Below are 23740 nucleotides of genomic sequence, written 5' to 3'. Positions count from 1 at the left end.
CCATCTGTAGCAATAAAAGCAAAAATGATGGGCTCTAAGGACAAAACTGTATTTTAATTAGAACAAAAGGGTTTTCTTAATTGCTAGAGGCAGCTAAAAATTCTGACGAGTCAGCTTAAAAATACACACTCGGCGTATGAAAATGGGGAGGATGGCATTACCTCAGTCCTCAGATAAACCTGCAATTAGAGATCGCGGTCTGGTCTTGGAAGACGCAGTTGAACTGAGAAACTTTCAGTATTTGAGACAGCAAGGGATACCCGGGGAAAACGATGGCGAAAAGAGTAGGAAAGCTTGCCTAGCGTTTGCAATAATTCCTACACACATACCAGCTGCACAGAACTGATTGTTTAGGCACCGAGTATCGCTCCGGTCCTAACTGCATCTGGGCAGAATATCTGTACCCTGAGAAAGGGCCTATTCTGCTCTAGGAGATCAGCGCAGCGTCACATCCACAAATGTCTATTCTGATAAGATCTGCCTGTGTTAAGACTAAAATAACTGAACTGAAAACTAAAAAGCCTTGAAAATGTTCCTTCACAATATGGACGGCTTATATCTCTACAAATAAAATATGTACAATACTTGTCAAATTCTTTCATCTTCCTCAAAAAGTACACACATTTTACCGGGCAAGACAATTTCGAACTAGACGACATTTACCGCCTGCTTTAAACTTCAGAGAAATTTAAAAGGAATCCCTCAGTGTCGGTTCCAGTTTCTGCAAAAGAGCGTCACGTTCTGCTTATACTAAAAACACTCAAAAGGAATCAGTTTGGATTAATTCACTGACTCTGTTCATGGCTTGACACCCCCACATACACATGGGCTTCCCGTCACAATTCTGGGAGCAGAACAGGACGGGGAACAAGCAGGGAAGACAGAGGAGAATGGAAACCTACTCCAGAACAAGTGGACTTGTACCATGTGCATCCTTTTATGGTTGGACTTGATGATCTTAAGGGTCTCTTCCAACCAAAATGATTCTATGATTCTTAATTAACTCAAAATAACGTGGGGTTCTAGGAAATCGCTGGAAAGATCGGTGGGGTTCGGCTCCCTTCCTCGCTTTGATGTGACCCATCTCAGTCCGCTGGCTTGGTCCAGAGCACCAGCCAGCCAACAAAAGCTGCATCTGTACACATTCTTGAAGAAATAAACTTCATAATCCTAATCATATAAAACAGGCCAAAGGAAAGGAAGGAAGGAAAGAAAATAATTTCTAAGCTGATGGTGTCATTAAACCAGCTCATTTTCTGCCTCCTCCCTCCGACACGAAGGCCAAGGCCGTTTCGGGAGGGGCGGAGCAGGCAGGGGCAGGTCCCGCAGCACCGCACGCGCCTCGTGCCGCCCATATTTCACGTACCCTCCGGGCATCCCGCGCATGACGAGCTCAGCTCAGAACCAGCGCCTTAACAAAGCACGGAATTCAGAACCAGAGCAAAAAGGAAAAGTGTGGATTTAGCTTCTTTACCCAATTTTAACCCAGGCACAGCCTGCAAAGGGTTCAACCAATAAAGAACCAAGTAAAAGTTACGGCAGTTTGCTTACCTCGCCAGTGCAAATGAAAAGCTGTGATTTCTGTCCTACAGTGGCATTTACCCCATCTTGTCCTTTGTATATAATGGACAGATATAGTATTTAAGTGAATCACAGAATCACAGAATGGACTGGGTTGGAAAAGCCCTCAGAGATCATCCAGTCCAACCCTTGGTCCAGCTCCAGTCCATTCACTAGATCATGGCACTAAGTGCCGTGTCCAATCTCAGTTTAAAAACCTCCAGGGCCGGTGAGTCCAACACCTCCCTGGGCAGCCATTCCAATGCCTGACCACTCTCTCTGCACAGAATTGCTTTCTAATCTCCAGCCTCAATTTCCCCTGGCAGAGTTGAAGCCCATGGCCCCTTGTCCTATTGCTGATGCCTGGGAGAAGAGACCAATCCCCACCTGGCTAGAACTGCCCTTCAGGTAGTTCTAGAGAGTGCTGAGCTCAGTTCTAAGCCTCCTCTTCTCCAGACTAAACAAGCCCAGCTCCCTCAGCCTCTCCCCATAGGGCTTGTGTTCAAGTCCCTTCCCCAGTCTTGTTGCTCTTCTCTGGACCCGCTCCAGCACTTCAATCTCTTTCCTGAAAAGTGACACCAATCCTCTAGCCACCTGTTAATCAGTGAAGCTTTACTTGGGCACAGAATTTTGTCTCCTAAACTGTAAATTCAGAGCAAAACAAAAACTTATTGTCCATTCTAAACGTTCGATGTGCGTAGAGGAAAAAGAAATTGTTTTGCTTCTGCCATCTGCCTTTCCATTGAACCCTTCTGCTGTTCAGAGACAAATGCAGAAGGTGATATTAATCTTAATGGGAACTTTTCAAACTTACATCACGGGAACTGGTCAAGTTCTTGCTGTTTTCCTCTCCTAGAAATGATTTCATGCTCTGCATGATATTCTCTTTTCTCTGCTGCCGAAATTTCTTCTCCTCGTCACACAGAGCCATGCTGAACCGGAGATCAGTTGAAGAGCTGTTTGGAAAACAGACAGGCTTTAACAAAAGGCTTAATTCCAAACACAGTTCAAGTATCACCTAGGGAAATGCATGGCAGTTAGAGCAAATTCCTCATTAACTTACATAAAACATAACAAAAACCAAAATAAACCAAAAGATTTTTCATGTAACGCAATTGCAACAGCTGCTTCCATGGAGTGATGGACACAAAGAGCAATGGCAAGCTGCATTTTTAAGGCATTTTATATAGAAACCTCATTGTTCACATACTACTGACAACAAAACCTGCAGTTTAAAGTGGTCGGTTTTGTGGCCTAAAATAAATATGAGAATATAGCAAGTGAGTTCGCGACTCACATACAATTATACATTTCCACAGTCTAGAAATTTGAATTCTCTGCTAATCCACGGAACAAAGGACTGCAATGAAAAATGTGCATACATTTTTACTAACATTTACCCTTCCTAAGTTACAGGTTTGTGTTAAGGGAGGAGAAAGTAATTTTGACTCTACACCCATTCCATCTTACAGTCAAAAACTGTGTGTATCTCAGCACTAATTGTACTGGCTGGCCAGAGGAAAAAACTATTTTCTCCAGCTTTTTCCCCACAATGTGTGATCAAAAATGTACATAGGGCTGCATAAAGACCCCAATACTGTACTTAAACAAAAGCTACAACTTCAGCTCATTTCAGATATCGAGGTGGGATGAACAATTTGAACTGTCATCTCATTTGGACTTGTTAACTCACGGAGCCCGTACGTCGTTCCAAGGGGTTTTAATGTCAGAGAAATAAAAGTACAAGCCCTGGGTGATTTAGGAGTGGTCTCAGGACCGCCCACATATACATTTCTATTAGTACAGAAAGATAAGCAGGAATGATCCCTGGGGGATGTTTGGCAGTCTCCAGAGTCATTATTAAAGAGTTGTACATTTACAGTGCTCAGTGCTGCTATTTATAGTTACACATTACAAAAAAAACCCAACAACAAAACTTTTAATGCCTTGTTCTCAGTAATTCATTTTTAGGATGAAAAGATGCCTCAAGGTGATTTTTGGTCTTTCACCGAGATAGGTTGAGAAAGCAATCTGGAGATGGTGCAATCCTGGCCCTGCTGAGACCTTCGCCTTTGGCTTCAGTACCGTGTGGTATCAACACTCCAATATCTTCTGTTTCAGGGGCAGCTTTGTAATGAGCACCCACATACGCTGAATGTGAACGTGAGACACAAAGCTACCACAGAAGGTAAAATAATGAGGAGAACAGCTGAACCCAATGGGTGTGAGTTTATTAAAGAAAAAGCCCTTGAAAAGTAAAGCACTTAATATAAACCAGGATGAGGAATTCGGATACGTTGGCCTCGCTCCAGCAAACATTTGGAAAGGGCACAGCTCTTAGTACAAGCAATGGCGTTTAAGTCCATGACAGAATTACAGTGTGAAAATATCTCTCAATTTTAAAGTCTCCTGACTTTACAGCAGTTGGTATTTCTTTGCTAAAACAAGAAATTTTTGCACTATACGTGACATGTTTTTAAGAAAATTCTAATGAGTAAAATAAAAAATACCTTCACTGCTAATTCATTTTCTACCCTTTTCTTTTCACTAGGAGATACTTACCATACTTCAAGAGACAATTCCAAGGTCATTTCTGTGACCTAAACAAGAAATATTTAAATATGGTTACACTACTTACAAAGGGAAAAAAACCAAACACACCTGAACAGAAAATATTGCTGTCAGGATTTTTCTTTAAATCACTTTTTAAAAAAAGAGGACATTTCTGAGATATATGAATGTGTTCCTTTTCTACAGAAAAGCACACAGTGTGATTCCAAAACACACCACCAGCACTGAGCGCAGCAGAAAATGCTGCTGGGTGCTGCTTGGTCCTGACTTTCATTCACCAGATCCCATTTTCTTGGCTTTCTTCCATGGACTTTTAGCCAGTGCTATTCATCTTTGGCCTGAAGGGATCTCATTATCTTCATGCAATTATGATCCTTTGTTTCTCCTGCCAGCCACGGTCTATCTGCCATTTCCTTCTCAGTTCGCTGGGTAAACTTCAGACTCAGCTTGTGCCTAAATCAAAGACTTGTAAGGGAACGGCTGTTCTGTGCTCCACATGAGTCACCGAGTCCCCTAACACAGCTAAATACATTGAAATTATCAAGCAGGAAGAGCAATCGCTTACTAGTTTCTGAAAGATGGAAGTAATTTATTAATAATGGCACTACATCATGATTTCACTCGCAGGCCACAGAGAATGACCTGAGCCATAAGCGATGGGTTGGTCTCCTCTGCCTTTCACTTAAAGGGGTCACCTGAAGGGAAATAGTTAAAAAAATTATGGTTCTAGCACCAATTGCATTTGTTAGGCAAAATGTGAGAGTACGAAGTTGCTACAACTAAGAACAGACAGGCATTTTCATCCCCCCGAGCTCGCTCTCATGCAACGGCCACCAACATATCGGTACAGCCTGGTAGGTGTGGAACAGTCTCACACAGTGTCGTCTCACTCTGCCTCTGCCTATAAACAGCTTATCATAGAATTACAGAACAGTTTGTGTTGGAGGGACCTTCCCAGCTCCCCCAGTGCCCCCCCTGCCATGACAGGGACATCTTCACCAGCTCAGGTTGCTCAGAGCCCCGTCCAGCCTGGCCTGGGATGTCTCCAGGGATGGTTCAGCCACCACCTCTCTGGCCAACCTGGGCCAGGCTCTCACCACCCTCAGGGCCAACAATTCCTTCCTCATGTCCAGCCTGAATCTCCCTCCTTTAGTTTCAAACCATCACCCCTTGTCCTGTCACAACAAGCCCTGCTCAAAAGTCCATCCCCATCTTTCTTATCAACCTGTTTTAAGTCAGGAAAGGCCGCACTAAGGTCTCCCAGAGCTTCTCTTCTCCAGCTGAACCCCCCAGCTCTCTCAGCCTGTCCTCCAGCAGAGCTGTTCCAGCCTCGCATCATTTCTGTGACTCCTCTGGCCCCTCTCCACGTCCCTGGCAAAACCTGGCACTCCGCTCCTCCCCTCCGAAACGGGAGTTGTGCATGAGGGGGTGGGAGACAGAAAAGGCAAAGAAATAACATGGGAGAACATGAAGAAACAGAGCGAAGAGTCACTTACAGAAATACTTCAAAGGCAGGGCAGTAATTACACTATTCCCGCACCTGATATTACTAATTTAGAAAGCACTTTGGAAACCACGCAGCGATCCAGTGGTTGAAAAAAAATGTATGCGCACGGTATTAAATAAACCCTTGGAATGAAGTGTTCCAATCGGGAACCAGCAGGCCATTTTCTATACCTTATACAGACTGCCACAGAAATCTCAGGAATACGCACTGTGTACACAAATCGTCTACATGGGGCTCGATCTGATTTCATGCTGACAAATTTCAGAGTGTACTTGGCTTTTTTCACGGATTTCCTTCCCCATGTAGTCTAGCAAGCTTTGCTGAGTGCTGACAAGAAGTTCAAGCATATCTGTAATGTGGCGAGGCCTTGTGTTATTAGTATGAGCTTTGCAAACTGGGTGATAAAAAATGTACCGCTCTTCCTCAGCACCTCCCGTCGTGTCGGCAGAACCAGGCACCAGCTGTCAGTCTGTGCTCTGGAAGCCCACGAGCTGTTAAAGCACTCAAGGAAATAAGCAGAAACTTCAAAAAATGCAGTAAATTGGAAAAAAAAGGAAAAAAAAAAAAAAGGGAGGGTATCAAAATTCCAATTTCCCTAAGGCTATGAAATGCTAAATCTTACATATGAAACTGTCTGATTTGAAACTAATAGGCCTTAAGCAGTTATTTGTTGTAGCCACGCTTTTAAAGTTAAACTACACGGAAAACAGCAGGCACAAGTCCTTGATCATACAATAAACTATACCCCAAACAGAAATACAGACAGTATTTATACATACATTATAAGCATTTTATATATATACATATATATAAAAAGATAACCAGATGTGATAAATACAATTACAAATACAGAATTACGTTCAGAATGGCCTCTGACATGTTACTCTAATAAATGACGGTTATTTTAATACATGCAGACCAAGTTCAATTACATGCAGATTTAGCAACAATTCCCAGGAGTTACCGTGCAGGCAGACAATCCCCGTTAAACCAACAACTCCATCCGTTTTGTATTATGTTTAAAGAGAATGATCCAATTGATTTGCCTTTTATTTTGAGCATTCACATGAATGCATTATTGCATGTCAACTAGGGCTGTGTTACAACAAGCCATTTACTGAAAGGGAAACATATAATGACAAAAGAATTTCTGTTAGCTTTCCGGGAGCCACAGGCACCAGGTAATACACTGAGCAGCATATTCTAGTCCCTTCTGGAATTCAAAACTTCACTCTATATTAAGAACTTTCCCTCATGTTCAAAGCTGCACCAACAAAGGCAAAGCCATGAATGTTGCAACTTACGTCATTGAAAGTTAACTGGACCTCCTTCTTCTCTCCCAGTTTCAGAGAAGATATAGGAAATGTGGATGTGCCAAGAGTCTCATCCATCACGTAGTTGGCATCCATCAGAGTAACCTAGAAAAGATACAGGGGTATTCAATTCTGTTTCAATAAATCCCTTTTAAATTCCATACAGGCTATGCCTAAAGTAAAAAAAAAAATATTTTTTTATGGAAAAGGAATAGGAAGAGCTGAGGGAGCTAGGGGGTTCAGCTGGAGAACAGGAGCTGAGGGGAGACCTTCTGATCTCTGAACTGCCTGAAAGGAGCTTGGAGCCAGGGGGGTCGGGCTCTGCTCCCCAGGAACAAGCGTCAGGAGCAGAGGAAACGGCCTCAAGTTGCGCCAGGGGAGGCTGAGGTTGGATCTGGGAACAATTTCTTCCCCAAAGGGCTGTGGGGCATTGGAACAGGCTGCCCAGGGCAGTGCTGGAGTCACTATCCCTGGAGGGCTGGACAGACGGACATGAGGTTCTCAGGGACATGGCGTAGTGTTGGGTTAATGGTTGGACTCGGTGATCTTAAAGGTCTTTTCCAACATAAATGATTCCATGATTCTATGATTTACAAAGGGTTTTCCATCTGAGCACGTCTCTGTCACTAAATCCCGCCATCTTTTTAAGCAGATATTGTAACTTCTAAATATACATATAAAATATACAATTATTTCACATTTCCAGTTAGTAAAACTTCTCTATGGAGAAACTTATGTAGTTTAAAACGTGATACACCAAAAAACACGCAGCGACTTTTCAGTGAAGATAGAATCCACGCATCCTAGCCTTGTATCTACAGACCGAGATTTTTATGGCAATGATTTGGCAAAATGTGCAGCATTCCAAATGACACAGAGCTTTTCTCTGCGTCCAGCTGGATCTTCAAGTCTCTTCTCATACTCCCCATGTCAGAGCATATACCTTTGCAAAACACGATGCTATCCAAAGCTGTACATGGATACCGCAGAGCAGCGTTCCATCTTTTTGCTCCTTTTTTCTCAGCGGCAGCCTTTCAAGCTCTCAAGCAAGATATTCAGAAAGAATTTCATATTACCATTTACATAGCTTCTATTAAATCAGTTCTCCAAACTCTTTTGGCTTAGGAACTTTTCCCACTTTGTGGAACTGTATATTCTAAAACATATGTTTGCGGCTTGGATCATATCTTTTGCATAAAACAAAAGGAATGAAGACGCAATCACTTGAATCTGGGTTCAGCCTCTTCTCAGCTATAAAGAATCCTCTTTATCCTGTGCCACAAGCAAATCTTTGAAATTATGAACAAAACTCATTGTTTTAAAGGCATCTCCTGGCAGAACTTTATGTCCATTGCTGCAATCTCCGAGGGCCGCCCTTTAAAACCAATATTAACAGCAACAACTTCTCAATGAGATTTTGGAGAGTTTCTTACAACTCCGAGTGAAACCTGCACTCGGGACAGAGTTAAAGATTTAGATTAAAATAAGCTGAGTTGAGTGGGTTGTGGAGTCTGTACTTTGTAGTGAATGCATAAAACCATGCTGAAAATCGAGAAACGTCGTACAAAATGTTAGTCAAATTATACAAGATTCTTTGGTAACTGGGGGTTCTCGGCCTGGTGGGAAATGAGCCAGTCACATTATTACTGCAGAAGGAAGCGAATGACCCACATGTTCACAAGTGTCTGAGATCGTGTAACAGTAAGAAATTGATGGCTCACCAGCACCTCAACTTCTTCACATCAAAATGCATACGTTTTGCAGAGTATAGGAGGCGGTACTGTTCCCAAGAAGGCAACAAGTAAGTCAACGGCTGCTGCTGTTTGTGACTTCAATAATTTATCCTTTAAAAAAGCCCTTGAAGCAAACTTCGTACTCAACAAACTCCCACATTACTAGGGAAGCCGCCCAAGTGTAACTCCAAGCAGAATCTGGCCCGGTCTTTACACAATGCCAGTGAAACCAAAGGAGTACATTTTAACTATTATTTCCTATTCCTCAGTTTACCATTCCACTCATCTTTTGAAGATCACGAGAGATACCACAGATCACCACAATTATTTAGCCAGCCATAGCTCCTGCAGATCTGCCAAAAAAGCACAGGATCTGCAAAGAGACAGGTAAAACTCTGCCCCCGAAATCCACAAAGGCTTTATCAGGCAAAATTCAAACCATTTTTGTTTCCCATACTGCAACAAGGGCAGGTTGATGAACCCAAGTTCTTCTTTTCTTCTTCCTGTTGCAACAAATGCTTTCTCACGAAGAAACCAGAAGCACCCCATTCCTCTTTCCAATTCCTGACCCCTATTTGCATGACTCGTCATTAGAAAGCGAGAACTAAGTTAGAGATTTCAAACTTCTCTCAAGTTTCTTGCGGTTGGTTTGCATGTCTCCGACCAAAACGTTTGGCAACAACCAGCTCAGGTGACTGTTGCACCAGCCCGGCTGGTGGAAGCTGTTTTGGGTAATTGTTTTCTGCAGAGCTGAGTGAGGTTGTAGCGAATTCCCTACTGCTGTCTCTTGTGCAGGAGGCGTATGATGGTTCTTCATGTTCTATGGAGGTGACTGTGGGATCTTTCCTCCTCAAAATGTAGAACCTGCCCCTGTCCCCAGGAACACAGGGAGCCTTGGAGGAAGCGCAATTCAGTTTTCAGATCTGGAACAGTTTAGCCCCAAGAAATTATGGTTACCAGCTCAATGAAAAGCTTCACAGGCCTCTGTCCCAGTTGGCCAATTTAGTCTGAAACTCCATAAGTTTGGGTCAGAAGACTTCACATATTAGGTCATTTCCTACAAAGAACCAAGCTAACAAAGGACAATAGATCACCTTAAATGCCTGCCATGCCCGCTTACAAAATAGTTACGCTTAACACTCACCTTCTGTACACAATCTGGCAAGGTTTAACATATTAAGACTTAACGGTGGCTCAGTCAATAAGCCTGTGTATGGAACAAGAGCACCCAAAGCATCGCAGGGGGCTGCTCAGCCCTTGGCTCCAGGCATAGGGGAGACAGAACCACGTTTCTGCTTTCTGTCTCCTCAGGGAGAAGCAGGGAATGGGCAGAGACTTGACTTTACCCCCAGCTATTCACTGTTCAGAAGAGTTCAATCAGTGGAGGAAGAGACAATAATTTACAGCTGATGTGAAGAGCAGTAAACTCCTCATTCTCAAAGCCAGTCCAGGAGATGACTCAGAATCAGATCTCACCATGACTCTCAAGGCTACTCCTTGAATAATACAATTTATACAGCGCCTCTTGCTTCGCACCATGCCTAAAGGCAAAAAACGGCCTTTAACGCTTAATAAAGAAGTGCCATCTTGAGACTAACAGATGCCATACACACACAAGCTACTGTTATTTTAACCTTCCAGACCTTGTACAACTCAGCCATGAGATTTACCTCAAGAATGTTGTCTTGGTTGGGGTCCAAAATGAACTCAAAGGTCTCGTCCCACACAGGATTGACATCGTTATTGAAATGTTTGGTTCTCTTCCTGCAGTCAGGGGCGGATGGGATGAACAGCTCCACATAGGGATCCGGAGTGTCAACTGCAGAGCAAAACACATGTTCAAGCCAGATAAAACTCAAGTTTGGGTTGTAATCATCAATACAGTCAAGCTCATGGTCTTGACTTCACAGTCTATGACAAAAAACATTCAACTATATAAATGACATTAATATAATGACACCATACAATGATATTGACAATCTCCCAAAAAAGAAACAGACATGATGCTTCTAAGAGGGGAGGAGAAAAAAGCCTTGAACAAACAGACCAGCATTGGGACTGATTCAGTTTTATTGGAAATACGTATTCCTTTAACGGTGTAAGGAGAGCTGCTCCCATTGGAAGCCCCTGAGCTTTGTGGGGGTCACCAACACAGTGTATTTGAATACCAACCGCACAGAACACTCACCAAAAATATAGAAACGTCATGCCAACTATAATAGACGATAGTTGATAAATGATGATAGATGAGGTTCTTAGGGACGGGGGTTAGAGGTGGACTTGTCAGTGCTTGGTTATGGTTGGACCCAATGATCTTCAAGGTCTTTTCCAACCAAAACGATTCTATGATTCTACGTAACTTTATTCTGTCCAAGGAGGTTTTTACCACCCAGTTGGAATTTCCTTTCTCTCAAACTGGGCCAAGCCCTTCACAGATTTCTCTAAAACATCGCTCAGATGCTTCACAGGAAAGCAAGCGAAGTTATTTCAGTGGATTTGGTGATCACGAGAAGCCACCTGCTCTGCTGTGGTGGAACACACACGTCTTTCCAGCTTCCCCTCTTCAAAGCGTCTCCTGTGCTCTAGTGAAACATCTTCAAGCAAATACAATACCTGCCATAAACAAGAAGCGTTTTCCTAAAGTCTCTTTTTCAAAGAGGTTAAACCCCATTACAAGGTAAAACAGGTCTGAATGTTCCTCCTTGGACACGCTTTATGTCTAACACACCTTTTTTAGCAGCAAATGTTTTTAGAGACTCTTGGATTTCAATGTAATGCTGCCAGAGAGATTGCTGAGGCTCAGAACCATATGGGCATTTCAGCGGGGAGAAATGGGAAAGAGCAAAACAAAGCAAAGGTTGATAGTGTCAAATGGGAATTGATCATCTTTGAGGATGAAAAGAGGAAAAGCCTCCACTCCGGAGGTTCTGTATGTGCACCAGGGCCACCCAGCAATTCTGGGGAACGTCAGCCAGACCTAAAACACCTTCCGATGCCATCGCCAAATGTAAGAAATCCTGAATTTACCCACAGAGCACCCCAGATACCTCTGAAGATACAGAATAACACGCAAGCGTCACGCTGCAAATTAAATATTCCTCTAACTAGGGAAGCTTTAGGGACAGTAAAACAACCTCCTGCTAGACTAAGGCTCCCTCAATTAAAATTTTGGATGTAAATAGACTTTACGATTCAACGATTTCACCGTGTGAGAGTTTCCTTGAACTGCTCCAACCCTCCCCAGACCTTCTCGGGGAGTTTTACACAGGATCTACGGGGCTTTGCTAATTGCAGGTCGTGCTGCCACACAGGTAATTAAGAAGGAGCTATTTAAAGTCGGGGATCCATGCAGAAAGCCTTTAAATAGCAACCTTAATTAGCTCCGAAGAATTTACGTCTGATCTTGTCTCTTTTTTTAAAGTCAGGGGAGCGGGTGATCAAGCCCCAAGTACCTTTTCCATCTGTTTTTCTCAAGCTGATTGCTTTTACTGAATACATTAGTGCTCTTGAATTCTTACCCAAAATTGTGCCAGAAATAACGGAATCGAGCCACCTTGAAACTAAACAGCAAAATACCTACCCAAATCAGCAGCAGCAAGATCTCACCTGGTAAGCCTGGCCATTATTTGGCAATAAACACCACAGACTTGCTCAGCCAAGAGACCGAACTTGACCGCAAAAGCTTGTTTTTTTAACAAAAAATACCGGCGCTAAACAGTGTTCTGCGCAAAACGCCAACACGTCCCTTTCTGTTCAATTCTGTATGTGATCAGCTCTAACTATAAGATATAAAAGTCTATTGTTTTGTTTTGAACGCAGGCAGCGAATGGTTTGGTGTGTCCAAGGGCTCCCGGCTGGCACACCGATGCCATCGCTCCCTTCCCATCAGACACACTCAAACAAGTGTTGAAACAGAAACTAAAGCCAAGGCCTGGAACGACTAAACTTAGCAAAATCACTCCTCGCGAGCGGGTATTGCCAAGCCGCCCCCGCACTCCCTGCCTTTATTATCTTTTGTAACCCGCGGCAATGAGTTAATCATCCGCCCTTTCATGTTTGAAAGTTTACTTTGCGCTATTTTCAATGATGGAAATTAAAATCTATTCTTGTATAACTTCCTTCTTCCTCAGAGGAGGAAAAATACTGGAAGACTGTGTGTTCTGATTCAGATATTGCTGTAAGCTATACTATGTTCATCAAAATCTTATGCCTTATTGTTGGTTGGGGACCAAAAACTCTGGCAAGTAAAACAAGAGCATTCACTTAATGTGTTTCAAAATATTATCAAACAGAGATAAAATAGATGGTGTGTATCCTTCCGCGTGGATGTATTTACTACTGTTTGCTAGTTGGTTTGTCAGGTATGTTTTAAACAAAAACTAATCTGAAAATGTAAGTGAAAAAGTAGCTTGATCCCTGCTGTTATCTGTCATCTGGAGTAGGGGGATAAATACTCCATTAGCATTTAGCACGAAAAAATGAACGTGAAGCGACAATTAAGTATAAGCTTATCTAAAACCCGAGCTTTACGCTAAACAAAGTGTCAGCATTGATGCCGATGGAACTAACAGAGGGTCCTGCAACTAGTAGTTTATAGCCAGATGAGTTATAAAAGTAATTAACAAAATGTTCATAATCATCCTTTCAGAAGATTGACAAGATACACCAGGGCTGAAGTCCAATAACAACAGCAGAGTCGGCATCTCAACTGTTATTTCCACACACGCCGGCTGAAGAAATGGGTGAGAGGTAGAAGTGAGGATGCAATGACTTTTCCTTGTTTGATTTATCTCCTGGTCAAGTAATTGCCATAGAATTCTCTCCGTGCATTACATTATGAATCACGAAGCGAAACACACAACAGACAGTAATTAGGATCAATCATTTTCACGTTAAAAATGAGTAATGCTTTAAGCAATCTGTTAAAGAAACCTCTACAATTTTATACAATGACTGGAAATCATTTGATCTTGTGTTACTGATTTGGTGAGATGACTGTCATCAGGCCTCCATATTAATATAATTAATTTATCAGGCATATAATTCATATTTCAATCATTGCAACCTCAATTATTTCAATAGCATAAGAGTCACGAAGAAAGCCTGTTGAAATATAAAGTACCAAGGATGAAGCCACTAGCATCATACATTAAAATCTATCTCATTTGTCCATCAAAACCTGAAAGAAACGCAAAGTTCTTCAAGTATTCCAAAATCTGGTTTGCTACCAAAAAATCCTGCACTGTAAGAATTTGAGGGTTTATCTTTCCATGTGAGCACATCCTAAACACTTATGACCATAATGGATATTAAATAAAACTATATTAACTTTACTTTCAGTTAATATACTCATCACCATTATAGAAAGTCAATTTTAATTCAGAGATTTTGGACCCATGATCTCCAGATACCATGTGCATGCAATTACAGAAATACTCCAGCAAATACATAGCAGAACTTCTTTAAAGAATGACGTTGGTTTGGTTCATTGAAGTGTTTCGCCTTCTCATTAACCAACACCCTTCACCTTACTAGGTCCCAAATTACCATCTTTGTCTGCTTTCCAATAGGTTGAACATTAACTGGTATCGATCACAGCGAAGGTATTGATCACAGCAAACCAGCATGGCGTGAGCTACGTGAACCTCCTTCTAGGCCAAAAACCTAGTTCTGATATGTGTTTAAAAATAATCACCGAATTTTTACTCAAACAGCAAATTTTACGGCGCTCGCTGGACAATATGCTTTGCAGCGGCATGGAAATGGGATTCGGTCTCTCCACTACAGTCAGGTGAAAATGTAATTAATATTAAAGTAATGCTTTTTCCCAGTTTAATGAGTTATAAAAAGGGGAAATTTTCAAAACCAGTACTTCTCAATAATTGTCAAATACAAATGATTTGGTTTAATGAGTTATCAAAAGGGGAAATTTTCAAAACCAGTACTTCTCAATAATTGTCAAATATCAATGATTCCCCACAGAGGTTGAGCCCGGGAACGCCAGGAGCAGAACTGCACGTACCAACACACCTCGTCACCCTCCTGGGTCACCTTTGCGTTCAAAACCCAGCGGGGCCGCACACCCGCCAGTACCGAAACCACCGCAGCAGCCAACAGCAACGCGGCCACCTCTTCATCTTCTTAGATCTGTTCTGAATTTCCATCTTCAGAGGACTGCAGCTGAGTCCACTACAAATCCAGGCCTCCCATTTATTTGGACGTGATACCTGAAAGCCTTCAAATGGATAAATTGAGTTTAGCAGCGCTACAGATTCTAGACTAAGAGCCTGGAGACACGCCAGAGGGCCACAGGGAACCTAAAATATCCAGGAGTACGCAGAGTAGGTGCCTTTGCTCAAGGTGCTATAGGGAACATTAGAGCTTTTGACTTCTAAGAGGGATTTTACAAGGGGGATGATGCGGCGCGAGGTTTCACGAGCGGAAGGTGACTACGATTGAAGGAAGGCAGCTCCCAAAGCAGCAGCTACGCTATGAGAAATCCTGTGACTTGGTAACGTGCTTATTAGAGATTACTAGTGCCTTTTATTACAGTGCTTCTCATCTCCGGCCTTACTTAAGCGAAGAACTGAAGTTCCATGCGCTACTGCCCAGTTTACGGAGCCGGGACACCACTAGTAGTTTTGCTGATCCAGCCCTGACAGGAACAAAAAAACCCAAACAAATCAACAGAATCCTTCAGTAGGTTCAAACTGAATTGATAGAGGTGCCAAGATGAAAAATATATTCACTTCTCCGGGTTATTTATACAGTTCCATTTGCAGACGGCAGTGAAAAGCAACTAAAAACTTAGCTTGCAGTAGCTCAGAGAAAAATCTGCTTTTCTAGCAGATACCAGAATCCAAGGGGTTTGGAGCTTTTTTAATTAATTGAAATGCCTATTTCCAAAGAGCTTTTTCAGTGTCGAACTTGTGGAACATTTCTGTGCCAACAGACACTGGCAGGAGAGGAGGAGCGGGAGTCCAGGTAACACCAGATCCGGGCAGCAATAATTCAGTCTGGAGTAGGTTCAGGCACATCCTCACATTCCTGGCCCATTAGTCAAAGCCCACAATCTGACTTTTATTCCAGATTCATGTTAGCTGATGGAGTACAGATTACTCCTAGTCTGGCAGAAAGGCCGCTAATGCGAATTTAAACTGGCAACGTTTCCCGAAGCCGCAGAACAAGTTTACACTGGATCCATGTTTGGTATCATAGGGCTTTAGAGGTTTTGGTCCCAGAGCTTGATTTACTGTAGCGCTAAACTGCAGGCTCCAGGCCCTGGAGGGAGAAGAGGCTCTTCCCTTGATTTTTTAATTCAGACAATTGTCAGGAACATTTTAAAAACCTGGAGCTGTCCCAACTGGGGAGAACCATAGCTAAGTATAGGTTGGATATGTAAACATGACATCTTGGTAAAACCTTCAACATTGCTACTGCAAGCAACTACAGGAAATTCAGAAGTGAAGCGACACCTGGGAATTGTTTCCTCGCTGTTGGGTCGGGTTGTTACAGGCGTTTCCCCGAGGGGCCCAAAGAAGGGATTGCAGAGCACTGAGTCAGCAACGGTAACAGATGCACCGAGGGAAGGGGATGATTGTGCATGTGAATTTATCTGTCCGAGCATTGAGCAGGTGGGCCCTGGGTGGCACCTGTCCTGGAACTTGGATAGCGCTGGTTATGGTGACAGGCTTTACAAATGCATTCCTTTCTGCACCGATGAAGATAAGGAAGGTCAATGAGGGTGGGTTTTTTTCCTCCTTTTCAGAATGTGATCAGTCAGAAATACATAAATGAACACATTTAGTTATTTTCAAGAACTTTCTTTGGTATAGAATGATACTTGGGACAGCTTCACAGAATCACAGAATGTCAAGGATTGGAAGGGACCTGGAAAGCTCATCCAGTGCAATCCCCCCATGGAGCAGGAACACCCAGATGAGGTTACACAGGAAGGTGTCCAGGCGGGTTGGAATGTCTGCACAGAAGGAGACTCCACAACCTCCCTGGGCAGCCTGGGCCAGGCTCTGCCACCCTCACCAGGAACAAGTTTCTTCTCATATTTAAGTGGAACCTCCTGTGTTCCAGTTTGTACCCATTGCCCCTTGTCCTATCACTGGTTGGCACCAAGAAGAGCCTGGCTCCATCCTCCTGACACTCACCCTTTATCTATCTGTAAACATTAATGAGTCCCCCCTCAGTCTCCTCTTGTCCAGCTCCAGAGCCCCAGCTCCCTCAGCCTTTCCTCACACGGGGGATGCTCCACTCCCTGCAGCATCTTGGTGGCTGCGCTGGACTCTCTCCAGCAGTTCCCTGTCCTGCTGGAACTGAGGGGCCACAACTGGACACAATATCCCAGGTGTGGTCTCCCCAGGGCAGAGCAGAGGGGCAGGAGAACCTCTCTGACCCACTGACCACCCCCTTCTAACCCACCCCAGGTACCATTGGCTTCCTGGCCACAAGGGCCCAGTGCTGGCTCATGGTCACCCTGCTGTCCCCAGGACCCCCAGGTCCCTTTCCCCTACGCTGCTCTCTAATAGGTCATTCCCCAACTTATACTGGAACCTGGGGTTGTTCCTAGCATCCTGCAAAAGGCAAAACAGTAACCAGAGGATGCTTCAAATCACACTATAAAAAAAATTCACAACAAATTAAAAGTCTTATTTATGCAGTAAATAGCAGGCTGCAAAACTCCTTATCAAAGGCGCAATGTGTGAGAAGACTTATGTGGATTCAAGGAAAACCAGTGACATTTATGCTAAGGGTATGAGAAGCACATGCAGCCCTGAGTGAAGGCAGCTGAGCGTTTGGAGAGGATCAGAGGAAAGCAACACATGCTCACCCTGCTCATGTTTTCCCTTTATATCCGACTATGACTGATGTTCTTCTTGATTCTCCCTTAGAAAGAGGCGTTAGCCCAGCCCTAGCACAACTTCAAAGCCCTCCCTGGGAATGGGGAGGAGAGGGAAAGGGGAAAAAATTTAAAAAAAATAAAAATAAAGACAGGAAAAAATCCAATTATACAGAGGACAAATGGATTAAAAGGAGGGAGATGGCTCAAACTGGGGGAATGGGGGCGTGCACAGCTCCCTGGAGGAGAGAGCCCCACCACCAAGTTCTGCCTGGAGACACCACAGCACATGAAACAGGAGCAGTTCCCAGGGAGGTTCTTCAACCAGAACACTGGGCAAGACTGATCCGTGGTCTAGGCCAGCATGACTGCTTTGATGTTATCGTGTAATGGATTAAGAGAGGAGCCTTCCCCCAGGATGACAAGAAGTTCTCATTAACATTACATAGAAACAGTCCCTCTCTCAATAACTACAGGCAAGTACTTGGTTCTCATCAAAAAGCTATTTTTGCAACTGGAAAGAGCAGCAGTTTCACTGTGGAACACAGGAGCCTGTTTCCAACATGACTTCCACCTCCCAGCACTGCTGCTGGCTCACCCCACACCACATGTGTCCAGGAACCTGAAATAATGTCTATAGCTGCCTCAACATTAGACTGAGATTTGCAGTAGACATTTCACGAGCAGTTGTTACTCGTACTGTTAATTTTTGAAGATGCACAGATTTTAAGGAGGTGTACTTCTGTACCAGCAGCTGAGGCTGGTGATGGAGCACAGACCAGCACAGGGCTGTTGGGAAGAGATAAATCCAAAGGAGTTGCTGAAGCCCATGGAGCTTGGTCACCCCGGGATTCACCCCGGCACAGCCTGCAGCAGTATGGCCCAAATGGGAATATTTCTACCTCCTTCCTACCAGACAGCTCCAGTGTTCCGCCTCTGGCTCCTGGCCACGTGAAGATCGGCACATGCAGCCCGGAGGACCTGGAAGATTGGCCAACTCTGACCTACTTTCTCCCGATGGTTAGGCTGACAAAGGGGAGGAGTTTGGCTTGGTCTTCCTCCCTTGCAAAAAGCAGGTCCTGCTTCAGGGCCTTGCAGGAACAGCATTACCTGATGACGCTCCGAGACTGAAATCAAGCCTGCTGTAACTAAGTCAGAGCACAAGACCGCCAGCTGTGCTAACAGACCAGATGGATTAGTCCTGGCTGAGCTCCTTGTGTCCCTGCTCTAATACAAGCACACAAGACTCCAATTCCTCCCCTTTTAACTAGCCCAGGTTAAACAGAGCATGTGCACATCTAAACTGCGCTAGGCTGCTGTGACTGGGCTTAAATAAGCCAGTTTAACACCAAGAGGCACAGCTCATAGCAAGCACAATCCCATGCCAGTGCCACAAACTATCCAAACTTTAAATGCTTCAAAGAAAAGACTTTGCCTTAAAATGCCTGGAATTACACTGTTTATTATCATAACATTGAAAGTAGATGAGGCAAATAAAAGCTGCAAAACCAAAACAGGATTAAGTGAGATTAGTGATCATTAAGAGCAGAGTCACACAACTGGTTTCCTCTGTAGACGCTACCAAGTGTTTTGAAAGATGGTACTCTTGTAAAATTTGTCTATCTGTAAAGAGCTATTTTTTTCAATGCTTTATTTGGCCCAGTTTTTCACCAACCCTCCTGAAAATCCAGAAGGGGACAGATCCTATGGAAAGGATTTGAAAGCATTTCTCCTCCAGAATGGTGCAGTTTGGGATTCTAGTCCTTTTCTCCAAGTTCTTGTACTGCCATGGGAAGGCTCTACAGTACAGTGTGGTATCTGGAATAGATTCAAAACTAAATATCTGCTATATAAGAGCTCACTGGACTGGAGACAAGATCTCTTCCAAAAGCTCAGGGCAAAGAAGTGATTTTGCAAGATCTGTTGACCCCTGAAAGCAGCAGAAAGCTAAGCTATTAAGATAAATCCTGACCAAAAACGTGCAGATTTTGAGACAGTCCATCTTATCTTGGTCTTATGTGGCAGGTTTTAGGCAGCAGGGCTAAGAGGGCTGCAGAGGTGGCTTCTATGAGAAGACATCAGATAGAGGGACCAGCTGCTGGCCAAGGCTGAGCCCACCAGCTCAGTGGTACCTGTGATAACATATTTAAGGAAAAGGTAAAAAAAACCAGCGCAGCAGCTGCAAGAGAAGGAGAAAACACCAGAGAAGTAACTACGTAGATAGCAAGTCAGTGAAGGAGGAGGAGGTGGTTCCCGGTGCCAGAGCAGAGGTTCCCCCATAGTGACACAGATTGTCCCCTGCAGCCCATGGAGGACCACGGTGGAGCACAGATCCACTGAAGCCCATGGAGGACCACGGTGGAGCACAGATCCACTGAAGCCCATGGAGGACCATGGTGGAGCAGAGGTCCACAGAAGACCTGAAGGAAACCACAGCCTGTTGTCCTGGTTTTGTTAAAAACAAGTTTCTCTTTCAGTGAATTTGCCTGTCAGCTAAAGCTTCATATTAGCTGCATTTTCCTGGAGAACCAGATACATATTTTGGTAAACATAGCAATGGAATGCGAGCTCATTGTTAAGAATTGATGTACATCTCATGAGAGAGGCAACAAGAAACAGATGACCAAAAAACTGACCAACTGAAGTATTCCATCCCACTCACGTCATACTTCATATAAAAGTGGGAGATCACGAGGAACCCGTACCTTTTCTCTTATGGCTGACATTAGGAGAGGACCTTGCAAGTAATCCCTGCGAACTGAGGCCTAGTGACAGACTGAATCCAGTTCCAGTTGGCTGCAGAACCCAGTCCAGGACTTCAGGTCCTGGCCTGTCATCTGCTGGAGCGGTTGCCAGGACTTTCAAGATTGGTTTTATATATTTTGTATTATTTTTCTCTATTCTTATTAGTAGCATTTGGAAAAATTAAAAATGTTTTACTACTCTCTTCTCTCTGTCCTCCTTTCCCACCCAATCGCCTGTCCTTAGTGGGAAGGGGCTGAAGGGGGAAGGAGAAGGGGTTAACAATACATCTGCCACGGTTTTGTTGTCACCCCACAATCAAAACCTCGACATCTGTGTAGAGCCCACACAGGAGAAGATCCCTTGGCAGGAGCTGCAGCCTGTGGAGAGGAGCCCACACAGGAGCAGATTTTGCTGGTGGGAACTGTGGTCCATGGGGGATCCATGTTGGAACAGTATATTCCTGAAGGACTCTATCCTATGGGAAGCACCCATGCTGGAACAGCTGTTGAAGGGCTGCAGCCCATGGGAAGGACCCACATTGGAGGTCATGAAGGACTTTATGCTGCAGGACTTCACGCTGGAGCAGGGAAAAGCGTGAGGAAGAAGATGCAGCAGAGACAAGACGTTAAGAACTGACCACAACCCCCATTGCACATCCCCTGCCTCACCTGGGGAGGTTGTAGAAGAGTCAGGAGTGAAATTGAGCCTGGGAAGAGGGAAGGTGGTTTTAGTTCTATTTCTAACTACCCTACTCTGTTACAATCAACTGGCAACCAATTAAAATAATTGAGTCTGTTTGGCCTGTGATGGTAACAGGTAAGTGATCTCCCTTTTCTCGTGACCTGTGAGAGATTTTCATCCTATTTTCTCCCCAGCCCTGCAGATGGAAGGGGAGTGATGGAGCAGCTTGGTGGGCACCTGGCAGCCAGGTCAACCCACCACACAGCTCCTGCAGCTGCTCATCGCATGAAACTTCCAGCCCATAAAAAGACTTGGCAGATACTCGAGACAAGGAGGTGCTTGAATATACTCCTGAGTCTACCCTCAAAACTTTTACCCCCCTCCCAAACATCCTGGGTCATCCTTTCTTACAGGAATTCTCATTTATCATCCCCACACACACTCATGGGATGATAAACTGGTGTAAGTAGATTAACTTCATATAAGAAAAGCATTTGCATGGAAAATTTCTATGATGCAACTAGTGTCATTTTTGTTTATTTTGATGTATCATTGAAAAAGAAAAGCAGCTGCTGTAGCTCCTCAGATCCTGGTATGACCCAGCTTCAAATGTGATCGCTCGCCTTTGTCAGATCTCTCTACAAACATTTTAAAGCTTGCAGAGACAATGGGAAACCTCAGCCAAATAAAATCAAAACGGAGGGCTGGAAGCTATCCTAGCTGTTCCAGCCACCCAGTACACTAAAAATACGGCTTGAATCAGCAGTGATGTGTGTGTGAGCTGTTCGCTCAAGGAAACACATCACCTATAAAAATCACAGTGCAGTGGGCACCTCTTACCTAGTTTTAAGGGTGACACAATCATTTGTGCACTTCATTAATGAGGAGCTCAAGGAACCTTGAAAACTTGCTTAAAATTCTGCATATCTCCCCAGCCTGGGCTTGAGGAGACAGAATTGTGGGTAACTATGGCAGAGAAGTCAGGCCCTCCATGCACACCAGACCTCTCGCCTAAAACTCCTTGAGCAGAGGCAGAACTCACATCCTTCGGGTAAAAAAATATCACACAAACAGCAAAATTATAAGCACTTCCACATATTTAATAAACTTAGATTCACTCTGATCTTCTGCAGCTCTTCCAGAAAGTCTTGGCAAGACTGATATGAAGAGAAAAATAAAAAGAAAAACCATACAAAAATCTCTCATGTTCCCCAGGACCTCCATCATCACCACAATGTAAAATTACCTCCATTTCCCACAGAGCAGTCATTGTCTATACAAACTGGAGCAACAACAGCAGAATAAATTAGGAGAAACCCACCAGAAGAGTCACCAGCTCAGTAGTGCCCACCATGGAAGAGCAACACCCACATACCCAGCCCAACCAAGGCTTTTCACATTATGTATTGCAACCACGCTCCATGGAAGTGAATCCTATCCTTGCGATCAGAAACCCAATGCAAAAGTTTAGAAATTGCTTCAACACGTTACAGTTTTGGCAAATAAAATTGAAAAAATAATAATAAAAAAATGTATATATATATATATATGTGTGTGTATATATAGGCTCAACTGTACAGACCCTCCACCACTCACAGCTTCCTGTATCTTTAAGTAATTCACATGATTACTGATTCGATGAAATAGCTCCCAGGCTCTGAGCTTTGTATATACCTGGGAAATAAAAACATTTTTCATTTTCCCAAAATAAAACCAGAAGCAATGAGCTCTTTGTTTCACTCGGGGGGATTTGCCAGGACTCCAGGAACAAGCCCCAGAGCGCAGGTGCCTCGGGCTACGGGGCACTCGCAGCTGCCTGACAGGAAACCGAGCAGGTTCCACTGGCCTTGAGCACAGTTCTGTCAGGTTTGATCGAAATAAAAAGCTCTTCCTGAGTAGCTGTTTGGTTTTGATGGTTTGGCGAGATAAGAGTTTGGTCTGGAAAAAAAATTCCAATTATACTGATGGGTAATATTTGGAATTTACACTACAGGGCCATACTTGTCCTGTGGTGGGGAGGGAATGCCACGGTCTTCTGGCTTTCTTCTCCCTTTAATATCATATTATGGGGTCCCCATTTCGACCACTTTTCCCCCCTTCCCGTGTTCCCCACACTGCCTCTGTGTCTTTCATTTAACCCATTTTCTTACACACGCTAATGAGCAGGCCCTTTGTACTCGTTACAACTGGGGTTTTTTCCTGGGGTCTTCTTATGCAAAGACCCTCTTGGGGACCATCAAGATAACATCCCACTGCATCTTCCGTGTACTCCTTTCCTTCACCACACAGCAGATGCTAAATAGATGCCAAATTCCTTCTTCCCCATCTGCCAGGGCTCTGCTCATACCTGCAATGGGAATGTTCAGGAGCCCCAACTGTCCCTCCCACTTACCCCCAAGTTTAATATCAACAGTAGACACTAATTATGTAAAAAAACAAAAAAGTTAACCCACATAAGCAAAGCTGTGTGTCAGAGCAGCTGCTCTAGTTTGACCTGCAGCAGTTTCCAGGAACGTGCTGGGAGCGAGCTAATTGCGTGTCAAACAAGCCTGATGAGCAAGCAGGAGCGAGGCACCCTGCTCACCCCCCAGCCCCAGCTGCAAGTTCTCTCCTTATTCCCCCCTTACGAGCAGACAAGAGTTTTCACGGGTCACTCTTGCTTGTGGTTTCCTGCTCAGCTACTAAGTCTGGAGGCTCAGAAGCATCACAGTAAGGCAAAGAAGTGCTGGTGTCCTATATATACTTCCACCATGACATCTGCTTATCCATTTTAGGCTTT

General features: G+C 43.9%; 1 protein-coding gene across 1 annotated transcript in view; it reads right to left on the bottom strand.

The window, feature by feature from the left end:
* The window catches only part of PLA2G4A (phospholipase A2 group IVA), a 74026-nt gene that overhangs the window by 29801 nt on the left and 20485 nt on the right, over positions 1-23740 (bottom strand). The window contains exons 4-7 of the mRNA XM_082053577.1: positions 10355-10503; positions 6943-7056; positions 4123-4160; positions 2375-2516 (exon numbers count right to left, since the gene is read on the bottom strand). Of these exons, the coding sequence (XP_081909703.1) occupies positions 2375-2516; positions 4123-4160; positions 6943-7056; positions 10355-10503 (443 nt within the window). The remainder of the gene's footprint in view (positions 1-2374; positions 2517-4122; positions 4161-6942; positions 7057-10354; positions 10504-23740) is intronic.

Source organism: Streptopelia decaocto (assembly GCF_964273445.1).
Source record: "Streptopelia decaocto genome assembly, chromosome: 5".
Taxonomy (NCBI): domain Eukaryota; kingdom Metazoa; phylum Chordata; class Aves; order Columbiformes; family Columbidae; genus Streptopelia; species Streptopelia decaocto.
This window is presented reverse-complemented; position numbering and strand designations above follow the sequence as displayed.